Below are 20,546 nucleotides of genomic sequence, written 5' to 3' on the forward strand. Positions count from 1 at the left end.
TTGTGATTTCGTTGACTTTATCGTTGCAAATGCATCTGCAGGTTATCCATACATCTCTGTGCCATGTCTGTCATCGCCGGTAAAATGTGGAGACACTTTGGTACATTCAATGGGGGTCTGGCGGCAGACACTTTGGCATCTTGGGGCCAGTGGTGCAACTTGAATCCCTCCCTGTTAGTGTTGTTACACCCTCCGACAACACACCGACGAGGCATGATGTCTCCAAGGTTCCAAAAAATAGTCGAAAAAACGGAAAATAACAGAGCTGAGACCCGGTGTTTGTAATGTGTTGAAAATGAAAATGGTGGGTGTGTTACCTCGGCTACGTCACATTCTGACGTCATCGCCTCCAGTCTGATAAACAGAAAGGCGTTTAATTCGCCAAAATTCACCCATTTAGAGTTCGGAAATCGGTTAAAAAAATATATGGTCTTTTTTTCTGCACCATCAAGGTATATATTGACGCTTACATAGGTCTGCTGATAATGTTCCCCTTTAACATCAACATTTATGGAACATGTCCACAAAAAATCTCATTGTTTCATTTGATTTTCACAGTTTATGAACTTACATTCACATAGTATTATTCAATAAATATATTTATAAAAGATTTTTAAATTGTTGCTATTTTTGGAATATTTTTTAAAAATCTCACGTACCCCTTGGCATACCTTCAAGTACCCCCGGGGGTACACATACCCCCATTTGAGAACCACAGCCTTAAAGCATGTGATTATTATTATTTTTTTTTTTTATTGTTTTTATTAAATCAACATAAAAAAAAGAATATAGACTTTAATTAGTGCACCAACCCAAAAAACCTCCCTCCCCCATTTACACCCATTTACTAAAAACGGGTTGTTTCTTTCTCTTATTCAATTTCTGGTTCCTACAATATAGAACAAAATAGTCTGCAAGGGATACAGTGCTTGAAGCCAAAAGGTTGTGTGTGCTGCTGGTCCACTGAAATTTTCATTAATTACTATTTTTATGTAATTTTTTTAAAAATGCTTTTACTTTCTTTTCATACAAGATTTTTTTATTTATTTATTTATCCAATTTTTTTTTTTTTTTTTTAAATGACCTTATCTTCACCAGACCAGGTTGTCAATGAAGTTAGATCGTTTAAAAGGTTCTCAAAACCAGGTCCAGTCCAGATTAGGTCCAGTTCGGGCTCAGCAACACACACCTTCATTTATGTACACTCAAAATTAGGGAACACAACAACAAATTGCATATATTCTTTAAACAAAATTAAATTTTAAAAATAAGCCTTTAAGGAATTCCCATCTTGTTTTATGTTTTTTGGCATCATTATCGTTTTCAACCATATACCTTTCTAAAGCTAAAAAATACTGAATACATGTTTTAAAGGAAGTAATACTAAGTGAATATCTGTTTTTGGCCTTCAAAATAAACCTTTTACTGAGTACTATAATTATATTGACTAAATCATGACTGTCAATAAACTCTCCTAAAGTAAGAGAAACCACATCCAGCTTCAATCAATGTTTATTTATATAGCCCTAAATCACAGGTGTCTCAAAGGGCTGCACAAGCCACAATGACATCCGCGTTACAGAGCCCACATAAGGGCAAGGAAAAACTCACCCCGGTGGGACGTCGATGACAATGACTATGAGAAACCTTGGAGAGGACCGCATATGTGGGCAAAACTTCATAAACAAACCAATCCTTAAACACATTTTTTCACCCAAAAGGAAGACACAAAATAACAATACCAAAACGAATGCAAGGTGGATTCAGACTCCTGACAACAAAATCGACAATCAACCGACTCTGTCATATTCCATAGTTTTAACATTTTTCCCGTGGGTAAGAAGTTATAAATAATTTTAATTTGAAAATATCGATTTTGCACATCGATTGTAGTTTTGTAGATTAATTTGAATTTGGCATCCCATGGCAACGGGCAATTAAAAAAGTCCTCCCCTTTTCCATATGTGTTATAATGGGCAGCCTTCAAAGATTTCTTTATTAAATAAAAAATTATATATTTTTATATTTGTTTTAGTTCCTTTTGTTAAGATCCGTACTCGGATATTCTCATGTTATTGTTTATTCTTCCATCTTTGTGTCATTCTCCGTCCGACCCTGTAATTTTCCCTGTTTTATGTCTGTCACCTTGGTTACTCATTGATTCCACCTGCTAGTCACGGTCCCTGCACACCTGTCACTGTTGATTACTTCCTTATTTAAGCTCGCCCCTTTTCATTCTTCTTTCTCGGATCCTAATTTAACCACGCGCAACCGTGACGACCGTCTTCTCACGTATGTGTTTTCTCACTAGCTCATATGCTAGGCCATTGGCCATTTTTAGCTCTCATGCTAATTGTCTTTGTTTTTACATTTTGTGCCTTCGTGCCAAGTCTTAGTTTATTTGTATTTCCTAGCTTTTATGCTAGCGTCTTTGGTTTGTCTTTTCTTAGCTCCTGTGTTTTTGTTCCTAGCCCTTTTATTACTTTAATAAATACATTACATCTTACCTCACGCTGTGTTCGGTTCCGACGCATCCCTGGAAAAACGAATCCGGCAACACCATGCCACACAAGTCTCACACCTTTTTGCCAACTAGAATTTCTTATTAGAGGTTTACAAACTAATGATTTAGTAGTTCCATAATTAATTATTTGTTTCCATCTTTTCCCAATTACTCCAGTTAGTTGATTAAATGAAAACAATGAACAAACATCACCATTCATATAGTTCTAAATTCATTATATTTCATAATCTGACCATTCTTATTGATAATATCATTGACAAAAATGATTCCTTTTTCAAACATATTTTCCCAAAATAAAAGGCTTTCCATCAATAACAATATTAGAGTTCATCCATATTATCTGCTGCCAAATATCGTCTCTTTTTTCTGGCACATCAAATTGAAAACACCACCATGAGTGGACTGTTTCCTTTATGAAACCCGCCATGTTTCCCAGCTGACTCTCAAGAAAAATGGGAGGGCATCACTTGTAAAAACGGATACAATTTATTTTGATACGGTACATGTTTTTCGTCTAAGAGGACACTTGTGTACCACTCATTGTTGAAATACATCTTTGGAACAATTGATGCTTTTAAAGACAGACACATTGTTAGGATCTGATCAAGGAGGTGACCCCAGGAGGCAAAGTTGGAATACAAAAAGGGAAACATTTAGTAAGTCCAAAAAGTGTACCAAAGGGCGATGGGGCAGAAGTGCACACCATGAATACACCAACAAAAACAGGTTCCTCAGTGGTCGGCAGGGGGAAAGACCAGGGCACACTGAGCACAGCAAGAACTCCAACACAGAATCCTCTTTACCTCAGGGAGGCTAGGAAACAAACACAAAGAGGTGAGTGATTACAGGACTAAGGAGAGACAACATACCAGGACTCCAAAGTTTTAGATAAACTGGGTTTAATAGTAGAGAAATAAGAACTTCTGTTTGAGTGTTGGATTAAAAAAAACTGTTTTATATGAGTTATTAAAACCAGAAAGCAATGGTTTCTTAACTTCTTCATCAAATACTTGATAAACCTCAATAGGTATTCCATCTAAACCTGGGGTTTCCCCTGAATGAAAATACTTAACATCTTCCACAAGTTCTTCCTCTCTAATGAGAACTTCACACGAATAGCTTTCTTTTGATTTCAATTTTCTTTCATAATTTTCTGGGGAAAAAATGTGTAGTTTCAGGAGGCATTACCGGAGTAGAAAAAAATATTTTTAAACGTTGGGAAGACTATGTCTCCCGACTGGTCTGGGAACGCCTCGGGATTCCTCAGGAAGAGCTGGATGAAGTGGCTGGGGGACATAAAAGTCTGGGCTTCGCTGCTTAGGCTGCTGCCCCCACGACCCGACCTTGGATAAGCGGAAGAAGATGGATGGGTGGATGGATTTTTAAAGTTATTTTCCATTTCTTTCAACAATGTGGTGTGTGTATCCAATACCTTTCCATTTGTTTTAATACGCTTGGAAATTTTGTTTTTAGAACGATTTTTTGTTTGGATATTTTGAACACTTCTTACCTTTTTTCATCCAGATTGCTCTGTTGCAGTCATAACTTTTCAATTGTTGTTTTTCAACTAAGTCTGCTAACTCCTCTTTTTTGGCTGTAAAGGAATTCAGTTGCTCTCTAGTTAGATTATCATTACTATCAATGTTTTTTTTCGGTAAATCCTCAATTTCAATCAATCAATGTTTACTTATATAGCCCTAAATCACTAGTGTCTCAAAGGGCTGCACAAACCACTACGACATCCTCGGTAGGCCCACATAAGGGCAAGGAAAACTCACACCCAGTGGGACGTCGGTGACAATGATGACTATGAGAACCTTGGAGAGGAGGAAAGCAATGGATGTCGAGCGGGTCTAACATGATACTGTGAAAGTTCAATCCATAATGGATCCAGATCCAACACAATCGCAAGAGTCCAGTCCAAAGCGGATCCAACACAGCAGCGAGAGTCCCGTTCACAGCAGAGCCAGCAGGAAACCATCCCAAGTGGAGGCGGATCAGCAGCGCAGAGATGTCCCCAGCCGATACACAGGCAAGCAGTACATGGCCAACGGGTCGGACCGGACCCCCTCCACAAGGGAGAGTGGGACATGGGAGAAAAAGAAAAGAAACGGCAGATCAACTGGTCTAAAAAGGGAGTCTATTTAAAGGCTAGAGTATACAAATGAGTTTTAAGGTGAGACTTAAATGCTTCTACTGAGGTGGCATCAATTTCTTTCTTTAATTCCTGTTCTGCCATTTTAAGTAGTTTTTTTTTTTTTTTTTCACGTGAAGAGTAAGCAATGGCATATCCCCTAAAAATACATTTGAAGGCTTCCCAGAGAATATTTGGGGATTTGATGATCCTGCATTATTTTATTTTTTTAAGTCAGTAATAAATTGCTTTGTTTTTTCAATAAATTCATCATCCTGTTGAAGCGTTTGTTTTTACTTCCAAGATCCGGGCCCAAGGGTATTATCTTAAATTGCAATATTCAATCCTATACAATTATGATCAGAACGCAATTTATTATCGATTGATATTGCAGTCACTTTGTTTCGCAATGAAAATGATACAACAAAAAGAAAAAGGTCAATGGTGACGTCACAGGCCAGTTTTGACCCAGCAGTTTGGGTCCAGTCGCCATCTTGTCAGTGCAGCAGATAACTAAAGTCAGTGTACAAAAGTGAAAGTAGAAGTCTTCTGCTGTCTATGGTTGCAATAAGAGCAATATTTATGTCAGCGTCTTTGTTTCCTCACCGAGTGCAGTTGGTCCGAGGTCGAGTACAACTCATCCTTCAATGAGGATATTACTGATAAAAGTCAAGAGGAGAAAAACATCAAAAGTGTGAAATGCTGTAATGTTGAAAATGTATACTGGGGTAGTGTGACTTTCACACTTTCACAAGACTTACTTTGTCAAACTTTGCTTGAACCCACTAAAAAACAGAATACAATGTTGTCCATTTTTGTTTCTCCAAAGTATTTTGATATCAAAAAATGTTTTCGCTATAAGGAGCACTTCAATTATGAGCCAGAAATGCAAAAAAGATGAAAAGGGCCGTTAGTTATTTAAAAGGTATTTTATTTTTTAAAGTGCAGTTGTCGATCGGAAGTTGCACACTTCCAGCGCATGCGCAAACACGTCGAAAGCGGAAAGTCCAAGATGGCGGACTAAGCGACGTGGCTTTCCGGAGAAGTTTCACATTTACGATCTTATAGATTCAAAAAGAGCATCAAATACCTCAACTATTCGCTTTTTTAGGCCCACCAAAAGGACTTTGAGCGACAGAGTGTTACCTAAAGTGAAGATTGAAGACGTGATAGAAGATGGACGACTACTGCTATGCTAAGATGGCGACGTCATGTCAAAGAGAAAGTGAAAGAGAATCAGCGCCACCAACGGAGAACAATCTGAAAAGCGACGATGAAGGTGAGTGTGTTGCGTTCCCTAATTTGAAAGCTATGTGTTTTCCAAGCCCTAAAAACAGAAATTAGCCGACTTTGTTGAACAATGTAAACAAAGAACCTCGATCCAAAATGGCGGAAATGTCTGTTTAAGTTACTGCAGTAGTAAACAGTAGGCAAGCAACGATACTTGGTATAATCCTGCGTGAATGCGCCTTTATTAACTGCGATGATGTGTGTGTGAGAATGTGTGTGTGTTGGTGTCCGTGTGTGTGTTGGTGTCCGTGTGTGTGCGTGAAACCTCCTGTTCTACGGTCGTGACGTAATTAATGTCCAATCAGCGTCGTGCCTCTTTCCCTTACACAGCTTGGAAGTGCAGCCCAGAATAATCAAATGAAGAACTATGACTAAGACGAGCATCCAAGTTGAAAAGGAGCAGCAACTTTAGTGACAGACTTCACTTTCACTATCTGCCGCAGCGACCACTAATTCTGCCCCGATTGCGGACTTGCAGGCAATGAGAGAATGTGTGTGTGAGTCAACTACTGTATTCGTCCTAACTGGGAGATTAAACATCCATCCATCCATTTTCTACCGCGTATTCCCTTTTGGGGTCGCGGGGGGCGCTGGCACCTATCTCAGCTACAATCGGGCGGAAGGCGGGGTACACCCTGGACAAGTCGCCACCTCATCGCAGGGCCAACACAGATAGACAGACAACATTAAACATACCTTCTAATTTAATCAGAAAAAGGCATTTCAACATGTAAACATTTTTCAAACACACTTTTTGTTTGTGTCTGCATAGTTTCTCATCCTCTGATACAACATGTACTAAAAACTGTGCAGACACTTTTCTTTTTTTAAATCATTTTTGAGTTTCTGGATGAAAACATTTAGTCCCTGAAATAATCATTAAGCTTGTTTAATGTGTTGGTACACATTATTTTACAGTACCTCAAATTCAAACTGCACTGTAATGTACTTTTATTAAATATAAAACTCCACAATCGGGGCCTTTTTCCAAGCACTGGTAAAAAGTACTGACGTTTTCAAGTGACTAAAGAATATTTAGAAAATATGTAATTTGAAAATATTTTTTGGTAAATGTTAACTTGAAATACAAATCATGCAGTATTTAGACACCACTGATATTTTGTTTCCTGCAGAATGTTTGTGATGAGAGGCAAAAAAAAAAACACTTAAGAACTTTGAGAGGAGAAAAATAACTTAAAGGGGAACAATATCATTGATGTTGCAGAAAAAAGACCATCTATTTTTTTAACCGATTTCTGAACTCTAAATGGGTGAATTTTGGCAAATTAAACGCCTTTCTGTTTATCGCTCTTTTAGCGATGACGTCAGAACGTGACGTCACCGAGGTAACACACCCGCCATTTTCATTTTCAACACATTACAAACACCGGGTCTCAGCTCTGCTATTTTCCGTTTTTTCGACTATTTTTTGGAACCTTGGAGACATCATGCCTCGTCGGTGTGTTGTCGGAGGGTGTAACAACACTAACAGGGAGGGATTCAAGTTGCACCACTGGCAAGAAATCTGCCGCCAGACCCCCATTGAATGTACCAGAGTGTCTTCACATTTGACCGGCGATGCTAAGACAGACATGGCACAGAGATGTATGGATAACCTGCAGATGCATTTGCAACCATTAAGTCAACGAAATCACAAAGGTGAGTTTTGTTGATGTTGTTGACTTATGTGCTAATCAGACATATTTGGTCACGGCATGACTGCCAGCTAATCGATGCTAACATGCTATGCTAATCGATGCTAACATGCTATTTACGCCAGCTGTATGTACATTTGAAACTAGATACCCACATTTAATGCGAAACAAACACTTACCAATCGACGGATTTAAGTTGCTCCAGTGTCACAAGATGCGAAAGTCCTGATCGTTTGGTCCGCACATTTTACCGGCGATGCTAATAAGGCAGCCATGCTATGGGCCACTTCATTAGGTACACCCACACTATGGCCGAATAGCTATTCGCTCAATTGCTTCAATTTCTTCTTCAATTTCGTTTTCGCTATCTGCCTCCATACTCTGACCATCTGTTTCAATACATGCGTAATCTGTTGAATCGCTTAAACCGCTGAAATCCGAGTCTGAATCCGAGCTAATGTCACTATATCTTGCTGTGGTATTCCCATTGTTTGTTTACATTGGCAGCACTGTGTGACGTCACAGGGAAATGGCCAGTGTCTTCGCAGAGAGCGAAAATAAGGCACTTTAAAGCTTTATTTAGGGATATTCCGGGACCGGTACATTTTTGAAAAAAACTTTAAAAAAATACAACAAGCCACTGGGAACTGATTTTTATTGTTTTTAACCCTTTTGAAATTGTGATAATGTTCCCTTTAAGAACTTATGAACTTTGAGAGGAGAAAAAGTTGTTCTCTTTACCCCGACTGCGTTGTGATGCGTCTGTGAAAACAATGCTCCACCGTTTGCTTAAAATGGTAAAAAATGATGAAAATACGTTAATATTACATGTTATTATGAATGTGCCTGTTATTACAGTACATATACAGTGGGGCAAAAAAGTATTTAGTCAGCCACCGATTGTGCAAGTTCTCCCACTTAAAACGATGACAGAGGTCTGTAATTTTCATCAAAAAACAACTTAAAATAAATGTTGTATATAAGTACACTAGATGCCAGTTATAATTTATTGGACAAATTGTGTCGTAAATAAAATGATCATTGCAATTGTACAGAAAGTGGATAAAATTTTTTGCATTTAATATCTAAAAAAGGACCTCTACTCCTTATCTACAGACTTCTTTGAGATATTATCTTTTTTAGTTTTGCAAAGTATTTCAATATTTGACTTTTCCCCCATTGTTAGTTTATAGTATCCTTGTGATAGAGTAGGTTACTCTGGACGCAGAATGCTGGTCTGATATCTTCCTAGGACAGGCCTGGGCAATTATTTTGACTCGGGGGCCACATTTAGAGAAAAAGATGTGTCTGGGGGCCGGAATATCTTTTTTTATGAACACTAATACAAAACCTCACAATAATGTCTGATTGAATGCAAAAAACGTTATGACAGACCGCCTTAAAAAACATAATGGAATTTTAAATTTTTCTATGAAGAATAAAACACTGAATATTGATAAAATATGAACATCACGGCCCTTTCGAGTGACATATTTTACAATCAAGTGAAACGCAACAAAAATGCAACAAACAGTGAAATATGAACGCAAAGGGTACAAAATAAACCTCATCTGCAATCTGATATATCACTAAGCTTTAGAACTTTGTTGTGGAAATCTCCTTCCGCGTCTGTGGAAACGCTCCCCGCCCACACTGCTTGGTGCCTCGTCTGAGCTGCTGCGTCTTACATGACCATAGTAACTAATTGAATGACCATAGTAACTAATTAGGTTGTCATAGTAACTAATTAGTTTACCATAAGCGCAGATTCCAACCATTGAAATACTTTGTCTAGTTCAAGACTTACGGTCGTTAGAAAACATGAGTGCACATCATAATGGCAGCTACTCTTTCCATCTTAAAGATCTAAAAAAAATGATTTGAGAATGTCCATCGGGCCAGATTGAAAAAGTCAACGGGCCGCACGTGGCCTTTAATTGGCTTTAATTTGCCCAGGTCTGTCCTAGGACAAGGACTCCGGTCAGAGAGTAGGGCACGGAGAGGTTTTTGAGCACTCTTTAATGGTGAAGTTGGACAAATGTGGTATAGGTGTGTGTGTTTGTGTGTGTGGTCTAAAGGGAACACATACAAAGAATGATAAGCATACATTAAGGCAATATAATACAACAGGATATGTACAATGTTATATATAATATAATATACTCTACAATGTGTTATAAAACAAATATACAAACACATGTACATGGACTATTAAAACAGTCCATTAGAAATGAATGGTGTATAAGCATTGTTGATGTAGACCAGTGGTACTTAACCTGGGTTCGATCGAACCCTAGGGGTTCGGTGAGTCGGCCTCAGGGGATCGGCGGAGCCACTGCCACGGAGGTCAAGACAAATCAAACTCATCATGAAAATAAAAACTTCTCCCCATCGGCGTATTATGGATATGCCCCCAAACAATTTTCCCTCTAATTTCCATCCGATTTGCAGGTGTGTAATTTGTTGTGAGTTCATGCAGTGTGTTGGTTTTTGTTCTTTGAACAAGGTGATGCTCATTCACGGTTCATTTTGTGCTCCAGTAAAAAAAAAAAACATATAACATTGTCTTGAATCTGAAAAAAATATACACATTTTATTTTTCACTAAAGAAGGGTTCGGTGAATGCGCATATAAGGCTGGTGGGGTTCGGTACCTCGTACAAGGTTAAGAACCACTGATGTGGACGGTGCTCTGTGTCGCCCTCTAGTGGTAGGATAGGGTAACTACAATGTAACGAGAAGTATTTTCGCCATTAACAGGGCGAAAGTTGAGCTGGCGAATTATTTCGTCATGCAGAGACATTGTTGCAAACAAACACTCGCTTAAGGCTACATCCAACACATTATAGGCATTTTAGCATTAATAACCGTGATATATTCGACGTATGATTACATTTTAGTCAGGAACGCACACGATGATGTTTACACCATCACCCAAGAGCCCATATTATGGCAGGAAAACGCTACCAACAGGAAAAACGTCCCAGACCACCAAAATCAGAGCACAGGAAATCTAACATCTTAAAACTGCGTCAGAATAAGATAAAACTAAAACACTTTCTGACAATCCTAATGATCAAATAAGCAGATGTTTTTTTACTTTCTGTGATTCTAGCTGAACTTTTCTGAGTCTATGACAAGTCATGTAAACATTGACCCATCATTCTGGCAAGGCACTAAATGAATGGCCATGAAACACTACACACTAGGGTGGTCCCGATACTAATAATTTAGTACCGGTACTAAATGGATGGATACTTTTACGAATAAAGGGAACTACAAACCCCGTTTCTAAAATTATGTTAGATGTAAATATAAACAGAATACATTGATTTGCAAATCTTTTTCAACCCATATTCAATTGAATGCACTACAAAGACAACATATTTGATGTTCAAACTCATAAACTTTATTTTTTTTTTGCAAATAATAATTAACTTAGAATTTCATGGCTGCAACACGTGCCAAAGTAGTTGGGAAAGGGCATGTTCACCACTGTGTTACATCACCTTTTCTTTTAACAACACTCAATAAACGTTTGGGAACTGAGGAAACTAATTGTTGAAGCTTTGAAAGTGGAATTCTTTCCCATTCTTGTTTTATGTAGAGCTTCAGTCGTTCAACAGTCCGGGGTCTCCGCTGTCCTATTTTACGCTTCATAATGCGCCACACATTTTCCATGGGAGACAGGTCGGGACTGCAGGCAGGCCAGGAAAGTACCTGCACTCTTTTTTTGCGAAGCCACGCTGTTGTAACACGTGCTGAATGTGGCTTGGCATTGTCTTGCTGAAATAAGCAGGGGCGTCCATGAAAAAGACGGCGCTTAGATGGCAGCATATGTTGTTCCTAAACCTGTATGTACCTTTCGGCATTAATGGTGCCTTCACAGATGTGTAAGTTACCCATGCCTTGGGCACTAATGCACCCCCATACCATCACTTAGTCTGGCTTTTGAACTTTGCGTCGATAACAGTCTGGATGGTTCGCTTCCCCTTTGGTCCGGATGACACGATGTCAAATATTTCCAAAAACAATTTGAAATGTGGACTCGTCAGACCACAGAACACTTTTCCACTTTGCATCAGTCCATCTTAGATGATCTCGGGCCCAGAGAAGCCGGCTGCGTTTCTGGATGTTGTTGATAAATGGCTTTCGCGTTGCATAATAGAGCTTTCACTTGCACTTACAGATGTAGCGACAAACTGTATTTAGTGACAGTGGTTTTCTGAAGTGTTCCTGAGCCCATGTGGTGATATCCTTTAGAGATTGATGTTGGTTTTTGAGGGATCGAAGGTCCCGGTCATTCAATGTTGGTTTCCGGCCATGCCGCTTACGTGGAGTGATTCCTCAAGATTGTCTGAACCTTTTGATGATATTAAGGACCTAGATGTTGAAATCCCTACATTTCTTGCAATGTCACTTTGAGAAAGGTTGTTCTTAAACTGTTTGACTATTTGCTCACGCAGTTGTGGACAAAGGGGTGTACCTCGCCCCATCCTTTCTTGTGAAAGAATGAGCTGCTTTTATACCCAATCATGGCACACACCTGTTCCCAATTAGCCTGCACACCTGCGGGATGTTCCAAATAAGTGTTTGATGAGCATTCCTCCACTTTATCAGTATTTATTGCCACCTTTCCCAACTTCTTTGTCACATGTTGCTGGCATCAAATTCTAAAGATAATGATTATTTGCAAAAAAAAAAAAATGTTTATCAGTTTGAACATCAAATATGTTGTCTTTGTAGCATATTCAACTGAATATGGTTGAAAATGATTTGCAAATCATTGTATTCTGTTTATATTTACATCTAACACAATTTCCCAACTCATATGGAAACAGGGTTTGTACGAAAAATGTCAGTGTTGGCTTTATTTTAAACAGAAAATCTTACACTACATTAAAGGCCTACTGAAATGAGATTTTCTTATTTAAACGGGGATAGCAGCTCCATTCTATGTGTCATACTTGATCATTTCGCGATATTGCCATATTTTTGCTGAAAGGATTTAGTAGAGAACATCCACCATAAAGTTCGCAACTTTTGGTCGCTAATAAAAAAGCCTTGCCTGTACCGGAAGTAGCAGACGATGTGCCCGTGACGTCACGGGTTGTAGGGCTCCTCACATCCTCACATTGATTATAATCGTAGCCTCCAGCAGCAAGAGCTATTTGGACCGAGAAAGCGACAATTTCCCCATTAATTTGAGTGAAGATGAAAGATTAGTGGATAAGGAAAGTTAATGTGAAGCACAAAAAAAAATAAGTGGCGGCAGTGGGACCGTTTCAGGTGTAATTAGACACATTTACTAGGATAATTCTGGAAGATCCCTTATCTGCTTATTGCTTTAATAGTGTTTTAGTGAGATTGTAAAGACATACCTGAAAGTCAGAGGGCCGCAGTGAACGCCAGTGTCCCTCAGAGAAGCCGATGGAGGAGTCGAGATCACAGCTGCCTTTTTGAGCTGGAGGAGGAAGTCCCATAATCCACTGAAGTCTCTGGTAAGAGCCGACTTAATATCACAATTTTCTCATGCAAAAACTTGCTGGTTGACGTAGACAGAGCTTGTCCGCTCTGTGTTAAAGCTTCACAACAAACAAAGAAACACCGGCTGTGTCTCGGTTGCTAAAGGCAGCTGCAATCCACCGCTTTCCACCAACAGCATTCTTCTTTGACGTCTCCATTATTAATTGAACAAATTGCAAAAGATTCAGCAACACAGATGTCCAAATTACTGTGTAATTATGCCATGAAAAGAGACGACTTTTAGCCGTGTGCGGTGCTGGGCTAATATGTCCCCTCCAACCCGAGACGTCACACGCACGCGCCATCATTCCGCAACGTTTTCAACAAAAATCTTAATTTAGTAAACTAAAGCGGCCGTATTGGCATGTGTTGCAATGTTAATAATTCATCATTGATATATAAACTATCAGACTGTGTGGTCGGTAGTAGTGGCTTTCAGTAGGCCTTTAAACACTCATGGTCAAAAAACTATGGTAAACAGATAAGCCATCCATTCATCTTCTTCCGCATATCCGAGGTAGGGTCGCGGGGGCAGCAGCCTAAGCAGGGAAGCCCAGACTTCCCTCTCCCCAGCCACTTGGTCCAGCTCTTCCCGGGGAATCCCGAGGCGTTCCCAGGCCAGCCGGGAGACATAGTCTTCCCAACGTGTCCTGGGTCTTCCCCGTGGCCTCCTACCGGTCGGACGTGCCAGAAACACCTCCCTAGGGAGGCATTCGGGTGGCATCATGACCGGGTGCCCGAACCACCTGATCTGGCTCCTCTCCATGTGGCGGAGCAGCAGCTTTACTTTGAGCTCCTCCCGGATGGCAGAGCTTCTCACCCTATCTCTCAGTGAGAGCCCCGTCAAAGGTGCTATAAAACGGATTCAAATTGATTAGTACCACAATACTTTATTAGTAGCAGTATACTGTACAACCCTACTACACACACATACAGTACATAGAAGAAAGTGTGTTTTTGTTGTTTGTGTCTTGCAGACGTCCAGCAGCTGATGGGTAATCCAGAAAAAGTTTCCCCTCAGTCAGGGGGGAGCTCCACTTTGAAGCAGGAGACTCCACAACCACCCTGCATTAAAAAGGAAGAGGAGGAACTCTGCATCACTCAGGAGGGAGAGTGTCTTCTAGGACGAGAGGAAGCTGATTACACCAAGTTTCCACTGACTGTTGTCTCTGTGAAGACTGAAGATGATGAAGAGAAACCACAAGTAGACAACCTCTTAGCTCCACTATCAGATAGTGAGGCTGAAGACGAGGTTGAACTAACTTTAACCAGCGATACAGACTGTGAAGGTGATATGAGGACTCACACTGACAACAAACACTCTGAATGCTCTTCAAAGAAGAGAGGTAAAACATGTTTGAGCTGTTCAGTTTGTGCTGAAAGTTTTTCTGTTAAGGGCATGTTGACTCGACACATGAGAACACACACAGGTGAAAAAACAATTGATTGTACTATTTGTGGCAAAAGTTTTCCTCAAAATTGCCGTTTGACTCAACATATGAGAACACACACAGGTGAAAAACCATTTAACTGTTCAATTTGTGGTAAAAACTATTCTTTAAAGAGCCGTTTGACTCAACACATGAGAACACACACAGGTGAAAAACCATTTAACTGTTCAATTTGTGGTAACAACTTTTCTTTAAAGAGCCGTTTGACTCAACACATAAGAACACACACAGGTGAAAAACCATTTAGTTGTTCAGTCTGTGGCAAAAGCTTTTCTCGAAATTACCGTTTGACTCGACACATGAGAACACACACAGTTGAAAAAACAATTGATTGTACTATTTGTGGCAAAAGTTTTCCTCAAAATTGCCGTTTGACTCAACATATGAGAACACACACAGGTGAAAAACCATTTAACTGTTCAATTTGTGGTAAAAACTATTCTTTAAAGAGCCGTTTGACTCAACACATGAGAACACACACAGGTGAAAAACCATTTAACTGTTCAATTTGTGGTAACAACTTTTCTTTAAAGAGCCGTTTGACTCAACACATAAGAACACACACAGGTGAAAAACCATTTAGTTGTTCAGTTTGTGGCAAAAGCTTTTCTGTTAAGAGCCTTGTGACTAAACACATGAGAACACACACAGGAGAAAAACCATTTAATTGTTCAGTATGTTGTAAAAGCTTTTCTATTCAGAGTAATTTGACTGAACACATGAGAACCCACACAGGTGAAAAATTGTTTAATTGTTCGGTTTGTGGCAAAAGCTTTTCTGTTAAGAGATATTTGACCCGACACATGGGAACACATACTGGACTAAGATCATTTAATTGTTCAGTTTGTGGTAAAAGCTTTCCTAATAACAGCTCTATGTGGCGACACATAAGATCACACGCTGGAGAAAAAACATTTAGTTGTTCAGTGTGCTGTAAAAGGTTCCCACATAAAGCAGACGCAGTAAAACACATGAGAACACACAAGGGAAAATAACTAGTAGGTTGTTTAGTTTGTGGTATGTTGCTCATATGTGGCGACATCCACCCTACCCAGGACCTCCTCACTGCTTCTTTCACAAATATCTGAGGTATTCATACAAACTTGGATTATTTGGAGCATAATCTTATCTACTCATGACCTCATGTCTTCTCTGTATCTGAAACCTTCCTGAACAGTAAGATAGATGATGCTTCAAGTGCTTGGTTACTCCTTCTTCAGTCCAGGGACCTGGGGCCTCATGTGTCAAGTTTGTGCACGCTCAAAAACTTGCACTACGCCCTTTTTCACTGCAAAGTTGAGATGTATCAAAACTGACGTTGGGATGCTGGGTAACTGTTTGCATAACAAACTGCCAACTTTTACTCCTCAGACTGAATGATGTGCAAATCAGAAACATGTGAACAATTAACCCCAACACCCACAACCCAACCCCCACCCCCCTCGACATTCGGGCATAACAGGTTCCATCCGGCCCGCGAGATGATTTTGCAAAGTGTAAAATTCAGCGGCATTTTTTCAATGAAAAAAACTGCTGTTCTAAATCTGTCTACTGGATGTCGCAATATCAATTCTGCTAGGCAAGCAAATAGTTTATACGAGCGCCAGCAAGTATAACAAGCAAGAGGTACACGGTAAAGCGGGGCCATGACTCTTCCCCCTTGATAGAGTGCATCATAAAGCCAAGATGAACTCCATGGTGTTCAGGGATGAATAATCTCTCTTTTTGCCATTGTACTATATTGTTCAGCTATAGTTACATTAATTATTAGTAATGTAGCAGCCTAGGTTGGAATAGCGAGGTCCCTGCTATCACATGTTGATGAAAATATAACATATACATTATAAAAATCAACTAAAGGCTTCCCAAATGCTGTAATAAATTAATCTTTATGAGTTCGAGCATATGTCAGCTTGTGGAATATTAAAGACATACTTAGTACCTCAGGTAACTCTATTTGTTTTGTTTTTACATTATGGAAAAAATATCGAGATGTATATTGTATATCGCCTGGCAGCATATGGAGCGGAAAACAACCAAAAAATGTAGGCTTCTTCATGCGACCAAGCCGTCCAACTTTACCAAAGCCTGTAGTCTATTGCCTCCCGGGCGGTGGTGGCAGCAACAAGGTGGAGACGTGATGGCGACAGGCCAAGTTACACCGATCCTTGTGTGTGCGTGTGCGTGTGCGTGTGTGTGTGCGTGTGTGTGTTTGCATGTGCCCATTGTTCAGGCTGAGTTGTTGTTGTGTCTATAGGCCCGGGGTCGCTCAAAGTTCAACTCCCAGGTGTTGTTGAGGAGGGAGGGAGGGTAGTCAGAGTGTCCCTCGCTGAGGTGTCCTTCGGGGATGTTTCCTAACAACCATTCTTCTGTTTTTGAGCAGCATCAAGGCCATGTGAGGGAGTCAGATCGTAGATTAGGAATGTTGTTTTCGCAGGGAGCAGACATTTTCATGGCCTGTCTGCTCTAATCGTCCATGTCAGCTCTCAATGATGTGATCCATCTTGCGATTTAGTTCGCAGCAATCTGTGACCCCACAGCTGGACCCAGGCCTTCCATTGCCACGGACAGCCTTTGTAAGTGAGTGGGCGAGTAAGGAGTGTTGATAGCATGCTGGATGTCCGCTTGTGCCCTGTGGAAATAATAAATAAAGTGAGCAAGTTGTAACTAATCGACGGCCTCGTCCTTCCGAGCAAAGAGCGGAGCTTTATGGACCCAGTGTTACCCCCGACAAAACATGGACCCTGGAGGGAAGGTCTCTCCTGCGCTCCTCGACCACGGTCTGGGAGCCCACAAACAGGAAAGGTGTAAAGCAACCCTTGCAGAGCGGCGGCTCCCTGTTTAAAGTGTCACCTTTATTGTTAGTTTAGAAGCCCAAATACCTCCATATTGCACTTCACACACCCTCTTTATTAACCAGTAGAATTGTCCTTTGTTGCCTTTCTTCCTCTCCAAGATGTTATTGATTGAATGCACTTTGTGTGTGCGTTTTGACACACTCAACATCATGCGCCTCGGCTCTGTAGTCACCGCCACACAGCAGCATTCAGATGAAAGAACGGTACCGGTACTTTTCAAAGGTGGTGTAGTACCGACTTCAATTGATTAGTACCACCATACTTTATTAGTAGCAGTATACTGTACAACCCTACTACACACACATACAGTACATAGAAGAAAGTGTGTTTTTGTTGTTTGTGTCTTGCAGACGTCCAGCAGCTGATCTGTAATCCAGAAGAACTTTCCAGTCTGTTGCCGGCTGGGAGCTCCTATTTGAAGGAGACTCCACAACCACCCTGCATTAAAAAGGAAGAGGAGGAACTCTGCATCACTCAGGAGGGAGAGTGTCTTCTAGGACGAGAGGAAGCTGATTACACCAAGTTTCCACTGACTGTTGTCTCTGTGAAGACTGAAGATGATGAAGAGAAACCACAAGTAGACAACCTCTTAGCTCCACTATCAGATAGTGAGGCTGAAGACGAGGTTGAAGTAACTTTGAGCAGCGATACAGACTGTGAAGGTGATATGAGGACTCACACTGACAACAAACACTCTGAATGCTCTTCAAAGAAGAAAGGTAATAAATGTTTAAGCCGCTCAGTTTGTGCTAAACGTTTTACTAAAAATAGCATGTTGACTGAACACATGAGAACACACAAAGTTAAAAAAACATTCAGTTGTTCAGTTTGTGGCAAAATCTTCTCTCGAAATTGTGGTTTGACTGAACACATGAGAACACACACAGGTGAAAACACATTTAATTGTTCAGTTTGTGGCAAAAGATTTTGTCGAAATAGCAATTTGACTCACCACATGAAAACACACACTGGTGAAAAACCATTTAACTGTTCAGTGTGTGGCAAAAGCTTTTCTTTTGAGAGAAATTTTATCGAACACATGAGGACACACACAGGTGAAAAACCATATAAGTGTTCAGTTTGTGGCAAAAGCTTTTCTGTTAAGTGCATATTGACTCGACACATGAACATACACACGGGAGAAATAACATGTAATTGTTCAGTTTGTGGCAAAGCATTTTCTCGAAATTTTCTCTTGACTCGACACATGAGAACACACACAGGTGAACAACCATTTAGTTGTTCAGTTTGTGGCAAAGGTTTTTCTCGAAATTACCGTCTGACTGAACACATAAGAACACACACAGGTGAACAACCATTTAGTTGTTCATTGTGCTGTAAAAGTTTCCCACATAAAGCAGCCGCTGTAAAACACATGAGAACACACAAGGGAAAATAATCAATTAGCTGTTTAGTTTGTGGTATGTTGCTCATATGTGGCGACATCCACCCTACCCAGGACCTCCTCACTGCTTCTTTCACAAATATCTGAGGTATTCATACAAACTTGGATTATTTGGAGCATAATCTTATCCACTCATGACCTCATGTCTTCTCTGTATCTGAAACCTTCCTGAACAGTAAGATAGATGATGCTTCAAGTGCTTGGTTACTCCTTCTTCAGTCCAGGGACCTGGGGCCCCATGTGTCAAGTTTGTGCACGCTCAAAAACCTGCACTACACCGTTTGTCACGGTGAAGTTGAAATGTATCAAAACTGAGATTGTGATGCTTGGTAACTGTTTGCATAATTAAGTGCCAACTCGTTTCCCCTCTGACTGATTGATGTGCAAATCAGAGACATGTGAACAATTAACCCCAACACCCACAACCCAACCCCCACCTCCCTCGACATTCGGGCATAACAGGTTCAATCCGGCCCGCTAGATGAGTTTGCCAAGTGTAAAATTCAGCTGAATTTTTAATTGAAATAAAACTGCTGTTCTAATTGTGTCCACTGGATGTCGCAATAGCAATTCTGTGAGGCAAGCAAATAGTTTATACCGATGCGAGCAAGTATACCAAGCAATAGGTACACGGTAAAGCGGGGCTGTGACTCCTCCCCCTCCAGCCAACGTAAAAGAGGAGTAAAATAATCAATCAGTAACCCCACTTCAAATGCAGCATGAGACACTGCACACTGATATAGTTCTGTGAAAATGATTGTCTTCTGTGCAAATGTAAAGAAAGTGAACAGTGTGTGATTTACTGCAATACTGTCACTCTTTCAACTTTTTATTTGTGCTTTGTTGAAATTGTTCACACATTGCACTGCTTTTATTTTTCTATTGTTACACATTATGTCTAGAAGACAGGAAGTAACTCAACACTCTTGAATAGTTTCTACCTCAGTGTGTATGGTTTGTTGAGTTAGCACAGGATTAATATGTGGAAATGACAAATGAGGTAGTTGATACATAGAATAGTTTTTATTCATGCATTATTTACTTTTTGTTCATTCGTAGGTAGGTTGTGTCTTAAAGTTTAATTGCTTTGTAGAAACACTGACATTAGGTCTAAGTCTACTTTGTTCTTCAAGGTGTTTTTGAAAATGCCCCGTTTTTCTTCCTCTGAATTTTTACCCAAATCGAAGTGTTTGGTCAAGAGGATTATTTGTGATATGTACATTTTCAGAATGTGGTCGTTGTATTTTGGGCCGAAGTAAAATAAAGAAAACAATCTGATGTTGTTGTAGTCGTATGTTTAAGTGATCATGCCATGATGTTACCCGCCCACGTGGAAATAGATTTTCCTCCATGCGGCCCCTGAGCTAAAATGAGTTTGACAGCCCTGCTGTAATCTGACTCATGTGAGCAGGTTACTGTATAAACACATTTTGTTATAAGTTATAAAAATGTGTTCAGTTCTCAGAGACACATCAATGTCAGGCTGACAATCGCTCTTCCGCTTTCTCCAAACACGAGAACAAAGCAGCTCCTACTGACTTGTGATTGGTCAGACCGTGCCGATCTTAATCACATGGCTAATTGCAATATAATAAATTGCAACATAATTGAATATCTTATATGCTCAGACAGTAATGTGTTTATATAAGTTTAGATTGTGTTATGATGTTTGTAATGGGGAAAGACGTTAATGTGTCTTGTTTT

General features: G+C 40.1%; 2 protein-coding genes across 3 annotated transcripts in view; one reads left to right on the plus strand and one right to left on the minus strand.

Moving 5' to 3' along the window:
• LOC133548443 (gastrula zinc finger protein XlCGF57.1-like) overlaps positions 1–20,546 on the minus strand; it is a 351,444-nt gene that overhangs the window by 83,634 nt on the left and 247,264 nt on the right. The gene's annotated exons all lie outside the window — the stretch shown is intronic.
• On the plus strand, positions 5,620–20,120 carry LOC133549425 (gastrula zinc finger protein XlCGF57.1-like). Of its 2 annotated transcripts, XM_061894938.1 has the most exons (3): positions 5,622–5,937; positions 14,106–14,474; positions 17,788–20,120. In XM_061894938.1, exons 1-3 carry the CDS (start codon positions 5,835–5,837, stop codon positions 18,834–18,836), a joined length of 1,521 nt encoding a protein of 506 aa, XP_061750922.1. In that variant the 5' UTR covers positions 5,622–5,834; the 3' UTR covers positions 18,837–20,120. The 2 variants fall into 2 exon arrangements, with proteins under 2 accessions (XP_061750834.1, XP_061750922.1); XM_061894850.1 differs by lacking the exon at positions 17,788–20,120 and having other exon boundaries at positions 5,620–5,937; positions 14,106–17,250.

This window comes from Nerophis ophidion, linkage group LG01 (assembly GCF_033978795.1).
Source record: "Nerophis ophidion isolate RoL-2023_Sa linkage group LG01, RoL_Noph_v1.0, whole genome shotgun sequence".
Classification (NCBI taxonomy): domain Eukaryota; kingdom Metazoa; phylum Chordata; class Actinopteri; order Syngnathiformes; family Syngnathidae; genus Nerophis; species Nerophis ophidion.